At 44.9% G+C, this 19,897-nt stretch overlaps 2 protein-coding genes across 3 annotated transcripts in view; both read right to left on the bottom strand.

Annotated features, from left to right (window-relative positions):
* ADAM12 (ADAM metallopeptidase domain 12) overlaps positions 1-6,049 on the bottom strand; it is a gene marked incomplete at its 5' end in the record, with an annotated part of 192,183 nt that extends 186,134 nt beyond the window's left edge. The window contains 3 exon segments of the mRNA XM_080403123.1: positions 5,818-5,958; positions 5,961-6,010; positions 6,012-6,049. Coding sequence (XP_080259249.1) covers positions 5,818-5,958; positions 5,961-6,010; positions 6,012-6,049 — 229 coding nt within the window.
* An 80-nt stretch (positions 6,050-6,129) lies between these two features.
* The window catches only part of LOC308069958 ((E2-independent) E3 ubiquitin-conjugating enzyme FATS), a 90,633-nt gene continuing 76,865 nt past the window's right edge, over positions 6,130-19,897 (bottom strand). For both annotated transcript variants that reach the window (XM_080403130.1, XM_080403129.1), the window contains one exon: positions 6,130-19,579. In XM_080403130.1, the coding sequence (XP_080259256.1) occupies positions 19,541-19,579 (39 nt within the window). In that variant the 3' untranslated portion in view covers positions 6,130-19,540. The remainder of the gene's footprint in view (positions 19,580-19,897) is intronic.

The following is a 19,897-nucleotide window of genomic DNA, read 5'->3' as shown; positions in this document are numbered from 1 at the left end:
GCTCAGGTTTATGTGTGTGACCTTACAACAAATGTCACCATAAGCACTGGATCGGTCCATAACTCCTGACTTTCACAGGCTTCTTCAGGATGAGCCACAGGAGTAAATGAACATTTATTTTTATTGTTTCCTCAGGTCAAGATATCTCCTCAGGTCACTAACGTAGCTTTGCTTATCTAGCCTACACCTCCTCTGATCCTGTCAAGCAGATTTTAAACAAATAGAACAGAACATCAGCGCCAGGTTGTACAAAGGAACCAGATCCATGGAAATAAGACAATTTATCCCAACTGAGGATCTGACCCACACACAAGGAACATACAGGACACAATAAACAGACACGCTGCTTCTTCCTAAAGCGTGACGATTTCTTCCCCAACAACCCTGCACTTCCCCACGAGCCACAAGCGTTTACCCAAAATCTCTCTTCGGCGGGGCGCTCACTTAAGAGGCAATAGGTGACAAAATCAATACTGTTTCACTTGGAATGCTTACCTCTTGCTTTAAAATCTGTGTCAAAATGCAAGAGTGGTTTTTAACCCAGATATGTTTTTATGATCTCCAATTCGCAAAGGAACGCGGATCAGGAGTGGGATGCTGCATCCTTCCTCGTAAGCTACAGAGGCCACGTTTTACTCTCAGCTGTAGCTCGGTCACCACCATGCTCTCAATGGCAGAACAGGAATGCAAAACAAGCTTAAATAACCTGGACTCAATAGTACTCTTCCTCACGTCTTCTAATCATTGAAGGAACAGCGGATCTTTAGCACACTACCATCACTGCGTACAGACTGCTGCTGAATAAAATATTGGTGATGTTCAGCTCCACACATGGTCAGGCCCATATGCTCACATTATTAAATGTAGCATTATGACAAAGTCCAGATATTTTATTTTACGTGACTATATCAAAACAAAATCCCATAAGCACTTGGATTCAGTGAAGTTTATATTCTAGAATGTTCTTTCAAAGGTAAGCAGTCACACATGAGGTTTATTTCTCTTGCTTGATCAGCTGTTTTCAGAATTATAACAGATTAAATAGAAGCAAGAAAACAGCAAACTCACCATTGTCAGAGGAAGGTTTTTCGCTTAATACATACAACACATACTAGTAAGACTAAATTTACAGGGACTGACACAGTTCCTCCTAACAAATACCTAACAATAAACTAGTTAAAGATTCTTTTGTACCAAATTCTGCATCCAGTTTTTTATGCCTTGCTGTGTATTATCTAGCATGGTTAACAGGCTGTGAAACATTTCACTTCTTGGCTTATTAGATCATACATTTTGGACAAGGAAGAATGTGTTCATCTAATCAATGGGTTTGTCATGTTGACCTTGTGAATGGACAATCCCCCACCCCCAATCTAACCAAATAGTTCTCCAAGGCATGGAAAGCAGCAAACTCATTTACACGGGGTATAAAAAAATAATGAAACAACATGAAAAGACTTAACAGATGATTCAGCATTTCTGACTGGATGATGCAGTTCAACAAGTCACTTTCTGAAGCATCGATGCCAACATCACACTCGATATCAACGTAGTCTCAAACTTTTAAGTGATACTGAAAGGAGAAGGGTCAACATCCTGGAGCAGAGGCCTCCTAAGAAACAATACTTTTCCTCAGTTACTGTGATCCTTTTATCAATAAGATAAAAATTTAATACCATTGAAGCACTTTGCTCTGCTTTCCCCAGAAACAAAGGGAATTGTCCTTTTGGACTGTGCTGTCCTATCCAGAATCAGCTGCAACCCTCTACCAGACTTACTCAAGCCATGGGGTTTTAATTTGATTTGTCATAGATTTGCCCTGGAGGCTCAGCAGGGCCTTAGAGAAACCTCTACAGGCGTGATTTAGGCCTTTAGTACAGTATAATTTTGGAAGTGGTATACTTTGTCCTAGGAGTAACCTGAAAAGCCACTTGAAGTGCAAGTACAACGCACATGCGACAGGAATAGCAAAATCTGAGATGATGTGGAGTAAAACACAAGAAAGTGTAGAGGAAAAGAAGCCATCAGAAAAAGCAATTAAAGAAAAAAATCCTTCCAATGCGCATAGCGTGAAGGGCCTGGCATCCTAAGCAGGGCTGGATGCTGCGTGAGGTGCGAAGCTGGGGAGAGCCTGCTGGCGTAGCAGAGCCTGGCCACATAAACCCAACAGCATTTCAGACCTGATTGCAAACACCTTAGAAACGTCACTTCTTTGTTGACAACAACGCTCACAGCAGAAGTCAAGAGAAAATCCACGCTATCAGCCTTCAAGCAGAGTCTCCAGAAGTCAGGGGTTTTTGGACAGGAGGCTTGGCAGCACCCCCAGCAGAAGCCGGGCTGTTCAAGCACCCTGGGCACGCACGTGGGGGCTTCTCTGCCACCCCGCGCTGGCCACATCCTGCTGCCCGCCTGGCAAACCCAGCTCGCTGCTCGCCATTCGCATGCAGCACTGCAGCCCTGGAGCGCAAACGGTGCTGCCCAAAAGGATGCACATGAATACTAATAAAACAAAGCCCAGCTGGACTCCTTGGACAATTTGCACTGGCAATGTGAGGTAGTTAGAAACATAGGGACCGTTAGTGATAAATCTGTCAGGATTAGGGTATGTGAGGGCTGAACAAGGCTGGTGGAGGACCAAATAAGCCTGTACATGAATTCAGCCTTTTTAAAACAGAATTTCATGATCAATAGCATCAGCAGCAGCTGACAGCTTCAGTGGAAGCAACAGATAAACACAGCCCTGGTCTGGCTGCAGTCACCCGTGTGTCGTTAGAGCTAAGTGCCACCAGGGCAGCCTCTGCGCTGCGAGCAGGATGAAAAGCTGCCCAGAACGTAGCCTGTCAATCATTAGTTCACGGATGCTCTTTGTGGCTGGATGGAGACCTTTCCAAAAATCTCAAGGAAAGCGAGAAGATGCCCAACAAAACAGCAGCAAACAAGCCAGCAGCTCCCCAGCGAGCAGGAGAGTTAACGATGCCAACATGATTTGAAGAGTGGGCATAATATCCTCAGCTGGTGTGTTTTGGCATGGATCTATGGAGCCCCCGGACAGTGACAGCTCATGCCAGGCTATCTGCAGGGGACCTGATAGGGATAATCATCAGACAAGAAGGTGATTATACACAGACCATAAATATCTGCCACAAACACTGGAACAGTTTGAAAGAAGACAGTATTTGAAAGTGAGCTCTCAAACACAGTGTGTTGGCGAGATGGGGTTTAAAGCGAGAGACACGATTTCTTCTGTAATTTATTTCTATTACAGCTAATGCAGTTGCAATCAGTAACAACAATAAAATCTGACAGAAAAGCTATTTTAATTGAAGGTAAAGAATTTTGGACGGCAATTTTAGCATTTTCATTTTTCCACTGTCCTTCCAGCTGACACCTACTATCTAAAAGAGATTTAGCATCTAGTAATTTGGAGTTTACCTTTACACACCACCACTTTGTCTGCCCTGCAGATACAAGGAGGCCTTGACTCTGTGAAAAGCTTATGCAGATGTAGATTTTAAGGCATTTGATTGAGTCCATAAGATTAGATCTTATCCTATTATATATTTTCCTCCACAAGGATAGCAAAGCCAGTTTTGCTTTGCTGAGGCTGGTACTTCAATTAGTTTTCCTTTTTGTCCATGAGGCCCTTCAGCCAGCCACCAAGAGCTAGCAATACTGAAAACTAGAAGGGCGATTGTAAAACTGTACAAAATGAGAAAGGAAACTCATACTAACAGTGAGCAGCAAGGCTACTTCAAAGTTGCCTAGCTCATAACCTAATAATTACTGGTTAATATTAGAGCTGTTACTAGGGCAGTCCCACCTCATGCATGTCTATTACCACATTCCAAAACGGGTTTTCAAGGTTTATCATAACTTAAACTCAAATGATCACTGAGCATATCTTTACGTAAAAATAAGGATGTCCCAGCAGCCCCTCAGATCACTAACACCGGGCCCGAAGCAGGCTCAGCAGCAAAGCCAGCTGAGGTAGAAGTTGCAGAGCTTCCTATCGCCCGGTGGAGCTGAGTGCCAGCACAGCACACATCGCCAGCGGGCAGCTTCGCCAGGTCTAGAAGCACGCGGCTGTAACTTTCAGCACCTCTGCGACCAAGAAAGCAGCACATGCTCTGGCAAAGCTAAAGCTGTTCTCTTCTTCCACAGGAAGAAAATGGTATTAGAGGAGAGGATGCTCGCTGAGCACACTGGCTGCGGAAGCCAAAGAGCAAGTTATACACATGTTACGGGGAGAAGGGGAGTAAGAAAGATGCAGCAAGGCAAAGCTGAAATCCAGCTGAGCTGCGAGGGTCAGCAAGCACCACTGTTGCTCAAGCTTAGACATCTACAGATGTGCACCGTAAGGATGAGCAGCTGACACAGACTCTACGAAGAGCTTGATTCACCCTTAGAGCTTCAGCTTGGCTCTCAGAGAATCCCCTGGCACAGGTGACAGGAATCCCACCCCCACTTACCATTCTGCTCTCTCGTTTGCAAGCTGGATCTAAGTCACCTGCAGCTTGCCCTCTTACTCTATTGCATGGACAATGACTTTGAGGTTTGTTCATTTCTTCGTTTCTGTCACATGTGAATGCTTGAAGCATCTTACCTCAAACTTTCCTGGATGCATAGTCAAGTTTACCTTCTGTTCTAGCCCACTTCCAAGACATGGAGCAGCCTGGCCGGCCACAGTGGCTCCCACCCCCAGTGAAGGGGAATGTGCTGCCTCAACCCAAAGAAACCCACCCCCAACCCATCGCAAGGGAACAGGGGACCTGTTCCTACTCATCTACCTGAGAATTGCTGCAGCCTTTAGCCCCAGCGCGCTGATTTGCTGTAAATAGAAACGCTGACGACAAGAAACTATAGACCCCTCACAAAGGCAAAGCGAAGCTTCAACTCCTGTTAATTCATTAACATAAATCCTAGGTGCTTGATTAAATGCAACAGCTCTTTCTGCCTGCCCTAGCATTTCAGCGTGCTGGCTAACATGTGCTAAAGTATATCTCCATCTTTCCCTCAGCAAGCCCAGAGCCAATGTCCCAGTGAAAGCTGCTCTGGATAAATCCGGAGACAAGCAAACATTTACCAGGTTTAAAGTTGCAATAAAAAAGACCCGTTACACGTATTTGTAGAGGAGACTCTCCCTTCCGCTCTCACGTAAAATACGCGCTGTCAGCTGCTGCCGAACGAAGAGGACAGGCCCTGCCCCCCCCTCAGGACCCCTCAGCCAGCCCCAGACCGGCTGTACGAAGGACAAGGGGCTTTTCCCAGGCTGTCCCCATCCCCGAGGCGCCCAGCGCCGCGCCAGCCCCGCAAACACCGGGGGCACGGCTCCCGCCGAGCGAGCCGGGCAGCGCCCGCCAGCCGGGGCGCCTTTACCGGCGGGGTTGGGCTTTTTCAGGCATTTTTTTTCCCGGCTGGAAACAAGAAGCCGAACGCTGCCAGTATCCCAGTCCCGGAGCCCCCACGCCGGCCCGGGGCCGTGCAGGGGACCCTGCGGGCCGTGCCTGCCGCAGCAGGGCCCGCCGGGAGGGGGACGGGACGGGACAGGGAAACCCTCACTCCGCGCAGAGCAGCGGGAGATCCGCAGCTCCGGGACACACACACACACACACCGCCGCCCAGCACGGCGGAGCGTTGCGGTGGGGGGAGGGGGGGGACGCCGCAAAATCAGCGCTGGGAGCGCCCGACGAAGCGCCCCCCGCGCAGCCGGCTGCGCTGATTTTGTTCAGGTCACTTCTCCCTTGCTTGTCCCCTGAAAATGGAGCGTGGGTTGAGGAAGGGCTTCAGGAAAATCCCCAGCTCCGCGGCGGTACTTACCTTGCGCTGCGGGTGATGCCAGAAGGAGCCAGGGGAGGCTCAGCAGCAGCAGGGGCCGCGGGGCTGGGGGGCGCGGGGGGGCGCGGCGCGGCCGCTCGGCACGGGCGCGCTCTGGCATCGCAGCCCGGGCTGGGGGAGAGAAACTTTCATCAGCTGGGGCTGGAGAGCAGCACCATAATATACAGTTACAGAGGAGCGAGCTGGGACTCAGGATGTGAGAGATTTCCTGCATGCAGTTAACTCCAAAACCCCTCCTGCTCCTGCATGAGCCGCTGATGAGTTGGTCTCTGCTTTCTGGGGGGGTGGGGGGTGGGAAGAGTTGTTTTGGTTTTGGTCGGTTTTTTTTCCTTTTTCTTTCTTTTTAAAGAGGTTTGGGTTGGGTTACTTTGGTTTGGGTCTGTTGTTTTTTTGGTTTTGGTTTTGTTTTTTTTTTTTTCTCCTTTGTTTTTTTTTTTTTTTTGTTGTGGGTTGGTGTTTTGGTTTTTTTTTTCGGTTGGGATTTTTTTTTTTTTTTTTTGGCAAGCAGAATTCTGTTGACCGTTGCAATGAACGAGCAGCCCGTCCGAGCTGGCTTGCGCTCCCCGCGCTCCTCACCACGGAACAAATGAGCTCCGCGGGCGCCCCTCCGCGGGGTCCTACTGCCCGCCGCCGCGCAGGCACCAGCCGGCTCCCGGGGGGCTCTGGGGTCCCCCCGGCCCCGCAGCGGCTCGGCCCCCCCGGCTGCCGAGTTTTCCCCATTTCTGCTGCACACGCAGCCCTGGCTGCTTCCTCTGGAAAGTCATCTGCGTACGTTAGAGCACAGGGATTATTTATTAGTTTCATAATTATTTCAGAGTTGTTTCTGGTGCCTCCGACTTTCTTATTTTAAAAAACCCACAATATAAAGTAAGAAAAAAAAATACCCAAACCAAAACAACACACCCACAGAGTTGCCAGATGCATTTTTTAAAATCTTCCTCATTCAAATTATTATTACTGACTGTCTGGGAGAATAACCAAATACAGATTATCTATTCCTTAACGTACCACCAAAATGCATATAATGCCCACATGTTGCACAGAATGCTGTAGAAAGAACCTGATCCTGTAAACCCTTACAGACTTTTATTGTGCAGTTTTATTTTTAATTTACTAAGATTCTTCCCAAATCCCACCATTCCGGTATCACTGTTTAACTCTGCAGACTGGCCCCGTGTTCCTTGGGCAGGGAACTGTTGCCAAAACTGGTCTGACATGCCTGTACACCAGCATGCCCAACAGCCGTGCAATCCCACTTAAAAAATTGATTTTGAGACCATGAATGCGGGTCTTCTCTGGAGCAGAGTCTGGTAAGTGTTTGTGGTGATCTGGCCTACGCCTTTCCCCATCTTGCAGGAGAAATGACCCAGCAGAAACTCAATGGGTACAAGACCCTGTGCGTGCCAAGCTGGAGCCCTGCACCATGCCCTGCACCATGCCTGCTTTGCGTGGTTAAGAGCATCCCTGAACCACCCTGGGGGACCGTCATATCTCTGGGATACCAGTGGTAATGTCAGGTCATCTTATCACAAATAAACCTGAAAAAGAGCTGGGACTGGGAAGCATATGCAGGAAGGCTTCTGATCGGCTGCTTTTCTTCACAGATAAAAAGTACATTTTCTCCCCTTACACCTCCACACAAAACTAGACCCATGGACTCACCTCCACTTGCTCCGAATTTTGAACTCCATCTACATTTACCTCTCCAGTCTCACCTCAGCAGCACACATTTTTTCCATCATGCACCTTCCCAGGAAACCTCTACCCTTGCGAGCAGTTGGGGATTATCCTACACGTAGCTTTAGATACCCAAATGCTAAATTTTCCCGACTCACCCATGATCAGTCACATTTTAACAGCTATAGTCGGCAACACTTCGTCCCTTAAAAATATAAACAAATGAACTAGCTTATCAAGGATATACATGCGCCACACAGCATGTTGATTAAAAATGTTAAAATTAAAACAGAAGACTCATTTGTGGAAGGCCACCATGAAAGCCATGTAGACATCTTTATTCTTGGAAGGTATTTTCACCATTAAAAAAAATATGTCAAAGGGACTTAAAGACTTCTAAATAGAGTTTTGGTAATCCCACATGGCTTTTCACTTAAATGGTAGTACTTTTATTTTGAGTAACAATATTTGCTAACAGAGAACGTGGAGCCAATTATATCTCGGTCCATTCACCAGCATGAATGAACTAGATATTATCAGAGTTCCTCCTCCTCCCCCAAAACTTAACCAGAAAGGAACACTTGCATTTCACCACACTAATTATATGGGCCTAAAGTTTATCAATTAATAGTTTATCACCAAAGATCCCCAAGTATTTTATGAATGACATCCACGTAGGAATGCTACTGAATTAGTTACCTCTGGCTCTGGAGAACAACAGTAAAATTCCACAGCAGTTTCAAAAATCTTTTGGGAAAACCAAAACCGAACCAAAACCCAAAACCCTCCAGGAAAAGGGAAGTTAATCTGAAGTGTCCCTGCTTCATTCCTACGCGCATAAGAGAGGCCAAACCCTGACTTTTAATTTCTCATGTCAAACCACCTCCCACAATTAGTTTTACGAGGCTCGGTATATCCACTTCAGAAGAACAAGGCTGAGTTTCCCTGCAGGAAATGAAAATTGCATCCAGGTTGTGTGGCTGCTTCAAAGGGGGCCAGTCCCGATTCTCCAGGTTATTCCCGCGGGCGATGGCTCTCCATCCATCCTTCCCAGCTTTGTTCTTTAGCACTGTCAGCGGAAGAGGAATGGGAGGGGGGGTGTTGTGTGGAGGTGTCTCACTGCTGCTGAGGTTTTCTTTACCTTTGTATCTTTTCCTACTGCTTTTCTATGGGTGTTTTTTTTTGTTGTTGTTTTTGTTTCTCCCCCCCCCCCCCCGTCCATTTTTGTTCTCCTTATCTTCCTTCCTTTAGGTGTTTAGTTTTTTTCTTTACTTTAGCCACGACTAGTTTTTCTTTCCAAAGCTTACCCTCCGCTCCGTGCAAGTTCAGGGCTATCCTGCAATAGCAACAGCATGTGAATAGCTAAGTAGTCTGTTTGCTCTTTATCTCCTTGGGAAAGGGAAGCCTTACACATTGTTCTTCCTTCTCTGTTCTGGTTGCTGTGGACAGAGGGTGGCATATGCTGGCAGCTTGCTCGGTTTGCGCTCGGTTTTAAGCCTCAGCCCCTGCTCTGCAGGAGAAGCAGGCCAGCCCCTAGCCACCAGCTGCAGAGCACAGATCTCATGGCTTCAGCATCTCTGCACTTGAGGATGTGTGGATGAAAGATCTCACCCTGCAGCTCTGGGTCACCTGCGGCTAAAGGAAAGACCAAGGAATGAAGCGACAAGGATCTCTGAGATCCTATCAGGGCCCCTCTTCAGGCATGTCTTTCAACTGCAGTGCCCCCACTGCCCCTTGAAGTGGTTTGGAAACATTTAAGCCGCCTCTTTCAGCTGGATACTGTGAGAATTGGTAATGCTTTCAGGAATGCATCCTGCATTAACGGCTGCCTCTTGGCATTCACGAAGCAGGGCTACAGCTACTCTGTCCTTTTCTCTCCAGCTACCATACTCGCCTCTGACTTGCGTCACTATGTCAGTTTAATAGGTCAAGCTGAAGTAGCTTAACTATCAGTTTGCATTTACACGTGAAAATAATTTGATGTAAAGAGCACTCATTTTTAACAGTTAATATTTGACTGTATGACAATACAGGCAGTTGGCTTGGACTCTGGTTATCAAATTACTAATTCATGCAGGAGCTTTAGTTCACATGGCACTGAAAAGGTCAGCTCAGAAGAGAGCAATACGGAAGAGACCAGTGTGGAATAACTTACCTGGAAACAAGCATAACATATGGGTTAGTACAGGCAGCAGAAAGAAGGAGCGTGCACTCGGGGAAACATCAACTTCCTTTAGTTTCCCCTTGGTTAAAGAAGAAAGAGTTTTGAGAAGGAATTAGTGACTGACAGAGACAATGCGGGGTGGGGAGTGGAATGAACATATATTAAGTTTAAAATCTCCAGGCTATGATGTTGTGTGCTTTTGTGACATTAGATGGAGGGCACCGTGACAAACTATATGGCACTTGTGATATGGATTATGGTATGCTGTAGGGTATGGGGTATAAGAAAAAGAAAAAAAAAAATGGAAAAGGAAAGCTATGTCTGCTATCTTTCTCTAGTGAAGTGGGAATTGCATTCCTGCATTACAACCAGAGTTAAATGAAGGGAGGGTAAACCACCTCAGCTAGCTGAACAATTTCAAGATAAGAGGTTCGGGTGGGGAAAAAGCATCCCTGTAGCACATCTTCCCAGATCTGCCTGATCTCCCTTTGGATATGCAGGAAACCTCTCTGTATAATCACAGCATTGAGTATTATCCAAAAACCCAAGTCCTTTTATTCCCATATGTGCCAAAATGCATGAAGACTTGTCTGGGCTTAGCTACAGGGATCTACAGTTTTGGGGCCTCCAGGCTGAAGTTTTTGCTTCTTAGAGTAAACAAAACAAAACAAAAAAAGCTTTTCCCTTTGAAATCTGTGTGTCCCCTTGCCAGCTGCTGAGACTTTGTGTCTCCAGTCCTCCCTCACTTCATTAACTCTGCAAAATCAAGATCCAGCTGAATTGTGACTGCAGTGGCAGGTTACAGTCCTCTATAATTAACAGGCATAGATATAGCATAATACAGCATGACCTTTAGCCAGAGCTTCGCTATAGACCTCTGTCACCACATTCAGGCATCAAATCTCATGCTCCCATGAATAGCATCCATCAGGTCTGCACACTGAAATAAAATACTGGCTGTAAATATTGTTTACTGCACACACTCGAGAGAAGTTGCATACTATACATTTCCTAGTCTACGAGGGTAAGTTTCCGTCCTCCGTATCTTTAGTGAGTGTGCACACCAGCACACCTCGCCTCGCTGGCGTGCTGACCCGAGCCTCACAGTGAGTCTGAACCAAGCCATTGAGCTGATGAAACGCAATGCAAGGCCAGCAACCTTACCTTGCTGTTATCAACACATACATTCCCCCCTTCCCCTCCACTCCCCTTGCAGCTCCCTACTTGGGTTACGACCTTTTTCTCTTCCCATCCTAAAGGCTCCGTAACGTTGAATTCATCTGACATTTCTGCCCCACAGCTTTGGGTTTGCCAGGGCAGCGGGAGCGAGCAGAGGCAAACCAGCCAGCCCCACGCTGCAGCCTCCCCCCCCCGCCAGCCACCAGGTCTGCCTGTTAGTCCAGGTCGATGGGCTCCTGGTGCCCACCAGGTGCCCCATGAGCTTCAGCAGAGCTCAGTTTTTACAGGAATAAGCTTCTCCCGACTTTGGGGTCCAAGAATTTAGTCAGGCTCTCCCTTGTTGCACACATGCAAGGGACATGCTTATAAAGTTGGGGTTTTGTCGAGCAGAGACTTTCTGAGACCTACCTGTGAGCTATTTGAAGAAACATGGTCCCATGTACTCGTAGAGAACCTTGAAACACTACAGCCGATCAACAGGATGTTGTAATACTGAATTAATTTTATCAGGGACCACCAAACCCCAAAACTGAGATGTTTCTAGATAACTTTTTTATATATAAAAGAAACCAAATCAACCCCTACCTCGTTTGAATGGTAGAACGTTACAACATTATATTAAAATAGAAGTAAAATTGACACGCCATCCTGAAATTATTTATACATTTAACAACTGAAACTCAGTACTTGTAGTCTGTCTCAGGGATAAAACATAACCTGAGGGAGCAAGCCCCTTCTGTTAAGCCGTGTTTGGCAAACGCCGCTTGCTAGCATCCTTTCTACCTGGAAGAAGGATAGCAGGGCTGATGGTGGGTGGTACACGCTCATCACATTCCTCGCCCCTGCCTGCTCTGCCCAGTTCATCCCACCCCTCCACTGCAACATTGATTTGGAAAACAGCTCCTTTCCTCTAACAAAGCAGGGGAGTAAGCTCTGCTTGAATGCTGATTAAGCTCCATATAGCTCTTTATAGGGAAACTACACAGAGACTGTTGCAGGCTGCTGTAACAGGGCCAAGGGTGAAGAAGCCAAGAGGAGCTCAAGCAAGAGCAAACAAAGAAACCCACCGCTCCAAGGATACAGGACCTTGACAACAACAACTGCAACCCCCTAAATTCTTCGGCGGTTAAAACACAAAAATGCAAACCTCACACAGTCCCTAGTTACATTCTTTTCCTGTAGCATAAACGCTCGCTTGTGCAAGCGCAGCGCTCCCCGTGAGTGCAGCCCCCACCAGGAGCTGAGCCTCCCATGCCCGCACCCCACCGCTGAGCCTCCCCTGGGGCACCCTCCCTGCTTTGGGGTACCCTCCCTGCTGGTGGGCATCCCCCACAGCCCCCAGAACCCTAACCCAACAGCTGTGACATCCCAGGGATGTAGGGCTCTGCTCCCGGCCTCACCCCACGCTCAATTAGCTGTTGACATTTTCCTCTTCCAGCCTTCCTCCAGGAAGAGGAGAAAAACCCATGCTAGCTAAACTTTCTTCCGTTTCGGTAACACGCAACCAAATACTTATAAATAAATAAACAAGCAAACAAAGAATCTTCTTCAGAACGTCTGCACAGCCTTAAACTTCCACTTTTCGTTCTGGTTGCTGCCATTTTTTTTCTCAAACCTGCTGCAGTAACTGATGACCCCTGCTCTCCCTTGCAGTGGGCAGCGAGGACCCCGTGGCACACCAGCTTGTTAATGCTACCAGACAGGAATTAATATTCCACAAAATAAAGAAAAAAAAAAAAAAAAGTCTTGCACTATCTTCCCATTTGGCACTCTACCATTGATCAACCCCGATTTACTGTAGTGGGAAGGAAATTCTGCCACGTAGGCAGAAGCATGGAGATTTCTCTGCCCAGCAGCCTGCTACAGAAAAAAAATCCTGAAAACATCCAAACCAGAGTAACTTGGGCTTATGTTCTTCCCTCCGAGGACCTGAATAGCATTTTATTTTTCAGACCACCTGAACAGATCTTTATTTCTCCACGGTGGAAGAAACGTCATTTTAAACTTTGCTACTAATTTTGACACTTATTCTGAGAAGTGATGGTTCTCCAGCATGATCCTTATGTCAGACATTTCTGAGATCATGGCAGGAAGGTGTCCTGAGCTAAAAGTCCTCTAACTACAACAAATGACCCATTAAATATATTTTTTTTTTACTTCAGAACAGACATTGAGAACAAGCACTTTGATGTGTTGTTACAAGTTTCACTGTCTCCCTGAAAACAAAAGAAAGAAAAAAACCCACATTTTTTACATGTCTCACAAGAGGACAGTATTCAACCCAGACTAAAAATTATGAAGTCATATATTTTTAATATTCCTGTCTAGCCCTCTGCAAACCACAAAACAATGCAACATCCATCATCATAAACTCTGGGACAGTAAATTAGGAGGACAGCACATTTTTGTGTGTTTTTAAAGAAAAATAAGTATTCCTAATGGGAAATTTGAGAGAAATCATTAAAAGTCACTATGGTATACATCATGGGAGAATGAAATCAATTAGGTCTTAACCTCATATTATTTATGAAAGGAAAAGTGAAACAGAGCTTCTTTCATTATAGGCATTTTCTGATTCTTAGATTCTGTTGCAAAACTTTCATTTGCTTTGGGTCACAAACACAGTAAATAAAACCTCTCGAAACCAAAACAAATAGAAGTAAAATGTTGGGTTTGTAACATCAGCTAATAGTATTAGATAGAACAGTCAGCCCATAATTATACATCTTTCATGCAGTTTAACTTATGCCATTACATAATTAAATTTAGACCAAGGAGCCCTCAAAGTTATATTTTTACATAATACCAAACACAAAAATTATATATGTGCTCTCCGTAGCATTACAAGTTAACCGTGTATTTGGCAACATTTGCGGTGAGTGGGTATTCATTACTAATTCCTCTGGTGTTCATCATAGCAACATTAGTGACAAAGAACTAATGCGAGTACGATATTGGAGCACTTGTTTATTTCTCTATAAAACGGCAGCCCGGAATACACCAGTAATTCCCTCTCCTTGACACCACTGCCATGCAAGACCACACCGCTGTCGGCGGGGGATTAATCCAATACACTGCATTACCGTCACGGAGGGCAACGCATCCGGCAGCCCTGCCCGGGCAGCCCTCGGGCAGCGGCACCACAAGTCCAGCCCCATATCTATCCATGGGGATCCCATCATTTCTCCATCAAATCATGGCACATGCCTGTCTCCAACCTATTTCCCTGCCTCCTTTTGCAGTGACACAATTTCAGAGGACAACCCAGTTACAAAACCAGATGTCTGCCCCAACTATTTAATTTTTTTAACTCCCTGGCCATGGTTACATATTACAATTCATTACAACGATTGCTGAGGGACCTTTCCTTCAGACGCCATCATCAAGTAATCAGAATATTAGTTCACACTGGACACCACCCCCATGACCACCCCTTGGTCACCATCTTTGTTAAATCTCCCCTCACCACTCTAGAAGGGGATATGTTGTAGCACTCTCCAACAGCCAGCTGCAACAAGGTCTTTTACCATCTCATACCACCACACTCTTCATACAGCCCCCCTCTGCTGCCTTCTCCTTGTCTCACCTCATCCAGGGCGCGTGTTCTCTCTTCTCTTGCTTCTCCCTCGGCTGCTCCCCCTTCACTGGCTCCCAACCACTGAACTTAACCAGCCACACCGGCACCTCATCTACATCAGCCACCCCACCGCCCCTGCAGCCACCCCACAGCTGTATATTGTCAATGCTAATTAGCCCAGCTTCAGTCCTCTACAAGAATATAAAACGTTCACTTATTTTAAGGAACAAAAAGTTCTAAAAAAGCACAGAAACACAAAATAAAAATGGAAGTTTACCCATTCTTCAAGCACAGGTGCAAGAGCATATTAGACAGTGTATTAAGAGGTGGCCTGAGCGAGAAGATGAAGCTAAAATGGTTTCAGATGAGTCTTTTTAATTTTCTGCTGGCAATTTCTCAAGCCAGTTGCAGACCTGCAGTAACTCTAGAACCAGCGAGTAGCCTACATGTAATAAATCTTTGCATAAGGATCTTTCTGTAAGTATATACTAACTATATTCTAGTTGTTGTAAGATGCTGTAGAAGATAACGGTATTTAAAACATGAAGTCTAAAAATACATCACTGTGACCAATTAAAAAAAATTATGCAATTAGTGGCTCTTCTACATATTCCTATCTATGCAACATGAACCTTAAGCAGTTCATTACACTTTTTGTATTTCCTATTTTATATAATTGTGTGTACCACGAGCACATTCATGCAGGTTGTGGTTGTCTTTTTTTTTAATCACTTCTGCAGCTGGTAGGGAGATGATACACCTCATTATCTTATTTTGTGGGTCATGTAAAATGGATATTAAGTAATTCTGCCTCCTACAGCTTTGGTACGGAGCCAAGGGGAACTGGGAAAAGTAAGATGCCTGACTTAAAAAAGAGGAAGCTTTATATTTTCAACATAGAAAAGTGTTTTCACATGACGTGCTTCTTGCAAGAGTCTTGTCATAGCTAAACAGAAATTACAAGAGAAAATAATAACCTCCCCAAACACCTCCAGGTAGTCCAGCTGGGAGACCAGTTTCTCTTCCAGAGCCCAACACACCAGTAGGTCATTGCCAACAGGCAGAGTAGCACCACTCAACCAGCAACACAGGCTCCTCGCACTGAATGAGAATTTCAGGCAAGGATTTTTGTGACTGTGATCTCAGTAGATGCATATTTTAATCAGAGCTTCATAAATATTTTCATACATATATTGACCTTCTCTACCTGCACTATATTTGAAAGCTTTTCAGTATCTTTTTTTATCCTATTCCCTTTTACGCTCAGGTGTCCCTGCAGTTCAGTTTGTGCCACTGCTTTCTAATCACCTTTTAGTGGGAACTCTGCGGGCTGGGAATGGTCTCAGCTGGGGCTGGGACTTCTCAGCCCCCCTTGCCTGGTGCTGACCTGTGTCTGCGACAGCAGGGGAGCACAGTGAGGGCATCTCACAGGCATCCAGCCAGCCATAACCCAGCTCAGCGAGAAGCACACTGAGTAATAAACTACACAGGCTTAAGTCATAGTGCTTGATGAAATACGACCCTGTGGGACAACCCCGTGTACTGATCTACTCCGTCAGTGAACAAGTGGCCAGTCAATGCTCCTGGAAAGATAATTACCCACCATCAAAGCACACAGGCATTTTTGTCCCTGAAGTCAAAGGGACAAACATCTCTACAGATGAGGCCAGCGGGGGTATTTTTAGCCATGGTGCTCTTTCTGCGATGGCTGTATCAGGGAATGGTTTCCTCTGGAGAGAGCTGCCAGAAGCTTTATCCCTGCTTTTCTGTGTTGTTTTCCTTGTAAATCAGCTCTCTCACAGAAAACATTACAGTAACGTGACCAATCCCAAATTCTCAACAACAAAACTCCTAAAAAGTCTTACCCAGACAGTCTCCTCATCTATCTGACCAGCTGAGTAAACTCGAAGAAGTAACTAATGGCTTGCATACACATACACAGGAAAATATTTGGGTTTAAAATAAATCCCCAGAATACTGTAACCCTCAGTGCTTTACGTTGCAATGACTTTCAATCCTTAGTGAGGTATTTCTGTCAGATAAAAATTAATGATGCCAGCAAGCAAACAAACACCATGTCTTGCACACCTAAACCACTGTGCATTCCCCATGTGGGCTCCATTTTGAATAATGCAAAATGTTGACCCTGCTGAGAGGTGTTCTGTTTCGAAAGGAGAACGCCAAGGCAACGTGTTGGCAAGCCTACGCCAGCTCTGTGCCTGAACACCCCCAAACCCTCGACACCTCATCCCCACCAACTTCTGCTGGTAAACACCATTCTGCAGCCACATATGAATCAGCAGCCTGGGAAGGGGTGACCCAACAGGGGAGGTGGGGAACAAATCACAATGCCTATTACCAGGGAATATCATCCTTATATACATCCTTATATACATCCTTATAGAGCCGTACCAGCAGGAATACGTGTCCCTCCTGAAGACACAGGGCATGGGCTGACAGCCGGAAAACCCGAACACAAACAACATCCAGCAAGAAGGAAAATTCCCGTATTTGACAAGTGGGGGTGATTTAGACTGCAGAGTTTTCTGTGTCGGGTATTATCCAATGGCAAATGTACTCTTGACTTTGAAACGCCTGCAAGGCCAAAGTGAAATTATGCTGAATTTTTTCCTAACTCTAAACTTTATTAAGTTGATGCCTGCTTGTATAGAGGGCTAAGCCTGTGACGCTCATGTTTTTCTGAAGTAACATTTTCCTGTACAGTCTATTTTCTATTACAATGGCTGGATTGTAGAGATGAAATGAAGAGCAGTTAGATTAAGTCATCTCCTTTCAGTGCCCGGGCATACTGCAGGAGAAATGTCTGAGTTGCATGTAAAACACTCTTTCACTCCCAGCAAGGAAGACTCTGGCTCTTCCACTCTGCCAGAGAAGAAGTGGGAAAAGCCTGGGGGCTCTTTTCTCCTGGTGGAACTAGATGCCAGTCCCGCAGCAGGGGACATCCCTGCCCCAGGCAGTGTGTATCTTGCTGTGTGCCCCATGGATACCAAATACCAAATGTCTTGTTTCCATACCAGAATCTCTTGCTGTGGCTCCGGGGGGAGACTACAAGAGGCCTAAAATGCATACAGTAAAGCAGACTTAAATGTATATAGTATTCCTCTACAGATATGTGCAGGAAATAATCCTCCTGAAGGGTACGAACTTGATGAACCAAAGCTGCGTTTCTCTGAAGTCAAGAAACTAGAGACCAAGGAGCCAAGGGGGAGAAATGCTAGTTTCCTACGGAAATCAAAGGGGATTTTGGCACTGACTTTTATAGGAAATGTCTCTAGCTGCAGCGAGCTGTAACTGGATGAAAGCTTGAAAGATAATCCTTTGGATTCAGTCTAGGAGACCATGTGTGTGGGTGTGTTTACGGCTATAATTTATCACTCTGTGGTGGAGACCCAGAAGTCCACCAGAGAGAGAAAGGCCCTCCTGTTTGAGGCAGGCCACATGTTTTTCCTGGAGAGCAGCAAGAAGGATCAATGAACCCACGGGAGAGTAGATCTACCTTGCAGCTGAGCTGAGAAGCTTGGAGGATGTTCCTTCTCGCAGTCCTTTCTACAGGTTCTACTTGAAGCCATTTGTGGTCCAGCCCTGACATCGCTTTCCAGCACAGCATCCCTTGCTTGGTTAAAAAGACTTTTTTTGAGGAAGGTCCTTGGCAGTTTCGTTCTCACAGTCAGCACCACCTCACCTTACATATCCTCTTGAAATGTATTGAACTAATTGATGAGTTTTTAAAGATATCTATCTGGAATGCAATATATTCATGCAATAAATACCTTCTCTGTGGGCAAAGATTAACATAATGAATCCTACTTTACAAACTGGGAAGCTGAAACACAAAGAAGCAAAGCAATCTAACAGAGACAGTCGAGCACAAAATATAACTAGGTTCCTTGTGTCCAGCACAGGTCACACAGCTGGAGGCTATCTCAGTGGCCAAAGCCCGGCTCACAAACATCTCTCTTCCAAAACCCCTGACCTTACATCTCAGGCTGGAGTAGAAAAATAAAGCATAGATATCAAAGGCCAAATTCCAGGCTCATTCAAACACACTCAACTGGGTGTTTGTACAACAGAGGTTAACGCTTGCAATGATTTTTATGGGCATTATTTTTTACCGTAGGATTTGTGGCATACAAAGGCATGACTTCTCAAGCAGTTTCAATAATTGTGTTATATTTAACAGCACCAAATAAAAACATAGCAGTTGGATCAATATTATATTCATATTTTATTCCATAAATAAACTCCATTGGTTTGTAAGCTGGTTGTTTTTACTTCCAAAATGTACAAATAAAGATTTAAATATTTTTGGAGGAAACGTTACAGATGGTTTTAGTTCTGCAGTTTTGATGCAAACATACTTCTTGGCACCACTTCTTAATATGCCATTTCTATAAATACTTAATGCTCACAGAAGTGGAGTAAAATATATATTACAATGAAAAACACAAAAAAATAGTGTTATAATCAAATTTTTAAATATTGCTTTTTAAAGGGTAAGCTTGCTATGTAGATTCACTATATAAACAGGAATAGAGCTCTTCAGAGAGCTAAAATATTGGTCCCTTTTGGTATGTTAAGTATTAATGTGAAACTGCTGCTGCTATGATTATGTGGTAATGCTATTTCAGCTAGTTTCTAAACATAACAAATAATGATATTCATTTTTCTTTACTTCAAGGATTTAACTCACAGGAAATCAATTAATAGAACACTTCAGAGAAATAAGTTTTCCAGATCTTATAAACCCAGTTCTAGTGCTACAGAGATGTATACTTTTTAAAAGATTAAGATAAGTAATACCACTGTAATTCAGTATTTGCATTAAAAATTCTTAAAATTATTTCCTCTGGGTACACTGACCAAAAGGTGATGCTCTGAAACAGCTGTGTTCCCATTTAGACTGTTTTTGATTACTTGAAAGCTGCCTTGAAATTTCAATTGAAATATAAATGATCTTTCTTTCCATAAAGAACCAAAGATAAGAAAAATTACCTCCAGGTAATTGAGATAACAGTAAATTTTATGGCTTATCTAGCAGTCAAAGGCATTCAAGGTCCAATTAGGATCATGGGCAAGAGAATCCTTTGTCACTCTGTGTTTCTTTGAAGGAGCTGGTCCAGTAATTGCTGGGGAAGAAACAATACAAAACAGCCTTAAGATACCATTAAAGTACATGAGGTGGATATAACTGTAGAAATCTTCAGTGATACTGTAGGTGAGATGGTATTAGCATTCTCAGACTTCAAATCTACTGGCTACATTGCTCAAAAAAAAAAAAAACATCAAAAAAACCCGCCGAAAGCTTTTCCATCTTGGATAGGAAGGGTGTCATTAAATGGAGGAATAGAGCACTTAAAGAAAACCTGGTAATTGTAGAGCATGGTTATCTAGCAATGTCTCAGATCTCCACCTGGGTTAATTGTGCTAATGTAGCTTTCTATCAC

The sequence above is a fragment of the Falco punctatus genome, assembly GCF_963210335.1.
Source record: "Falco punctatus genome assembly, chromosome: 9".
In the NCBI taxonomy this organism is placed as follows: Eukaryota; Metazoa; Chordata; class Aves; order Falconiformes; family Falconidae; genus Falco; species Falco punctatus.
Note: the sequence above shows the minus strand (reverse complement) of the source record. Positions and strands in the feature narration are given on the sequence as shown.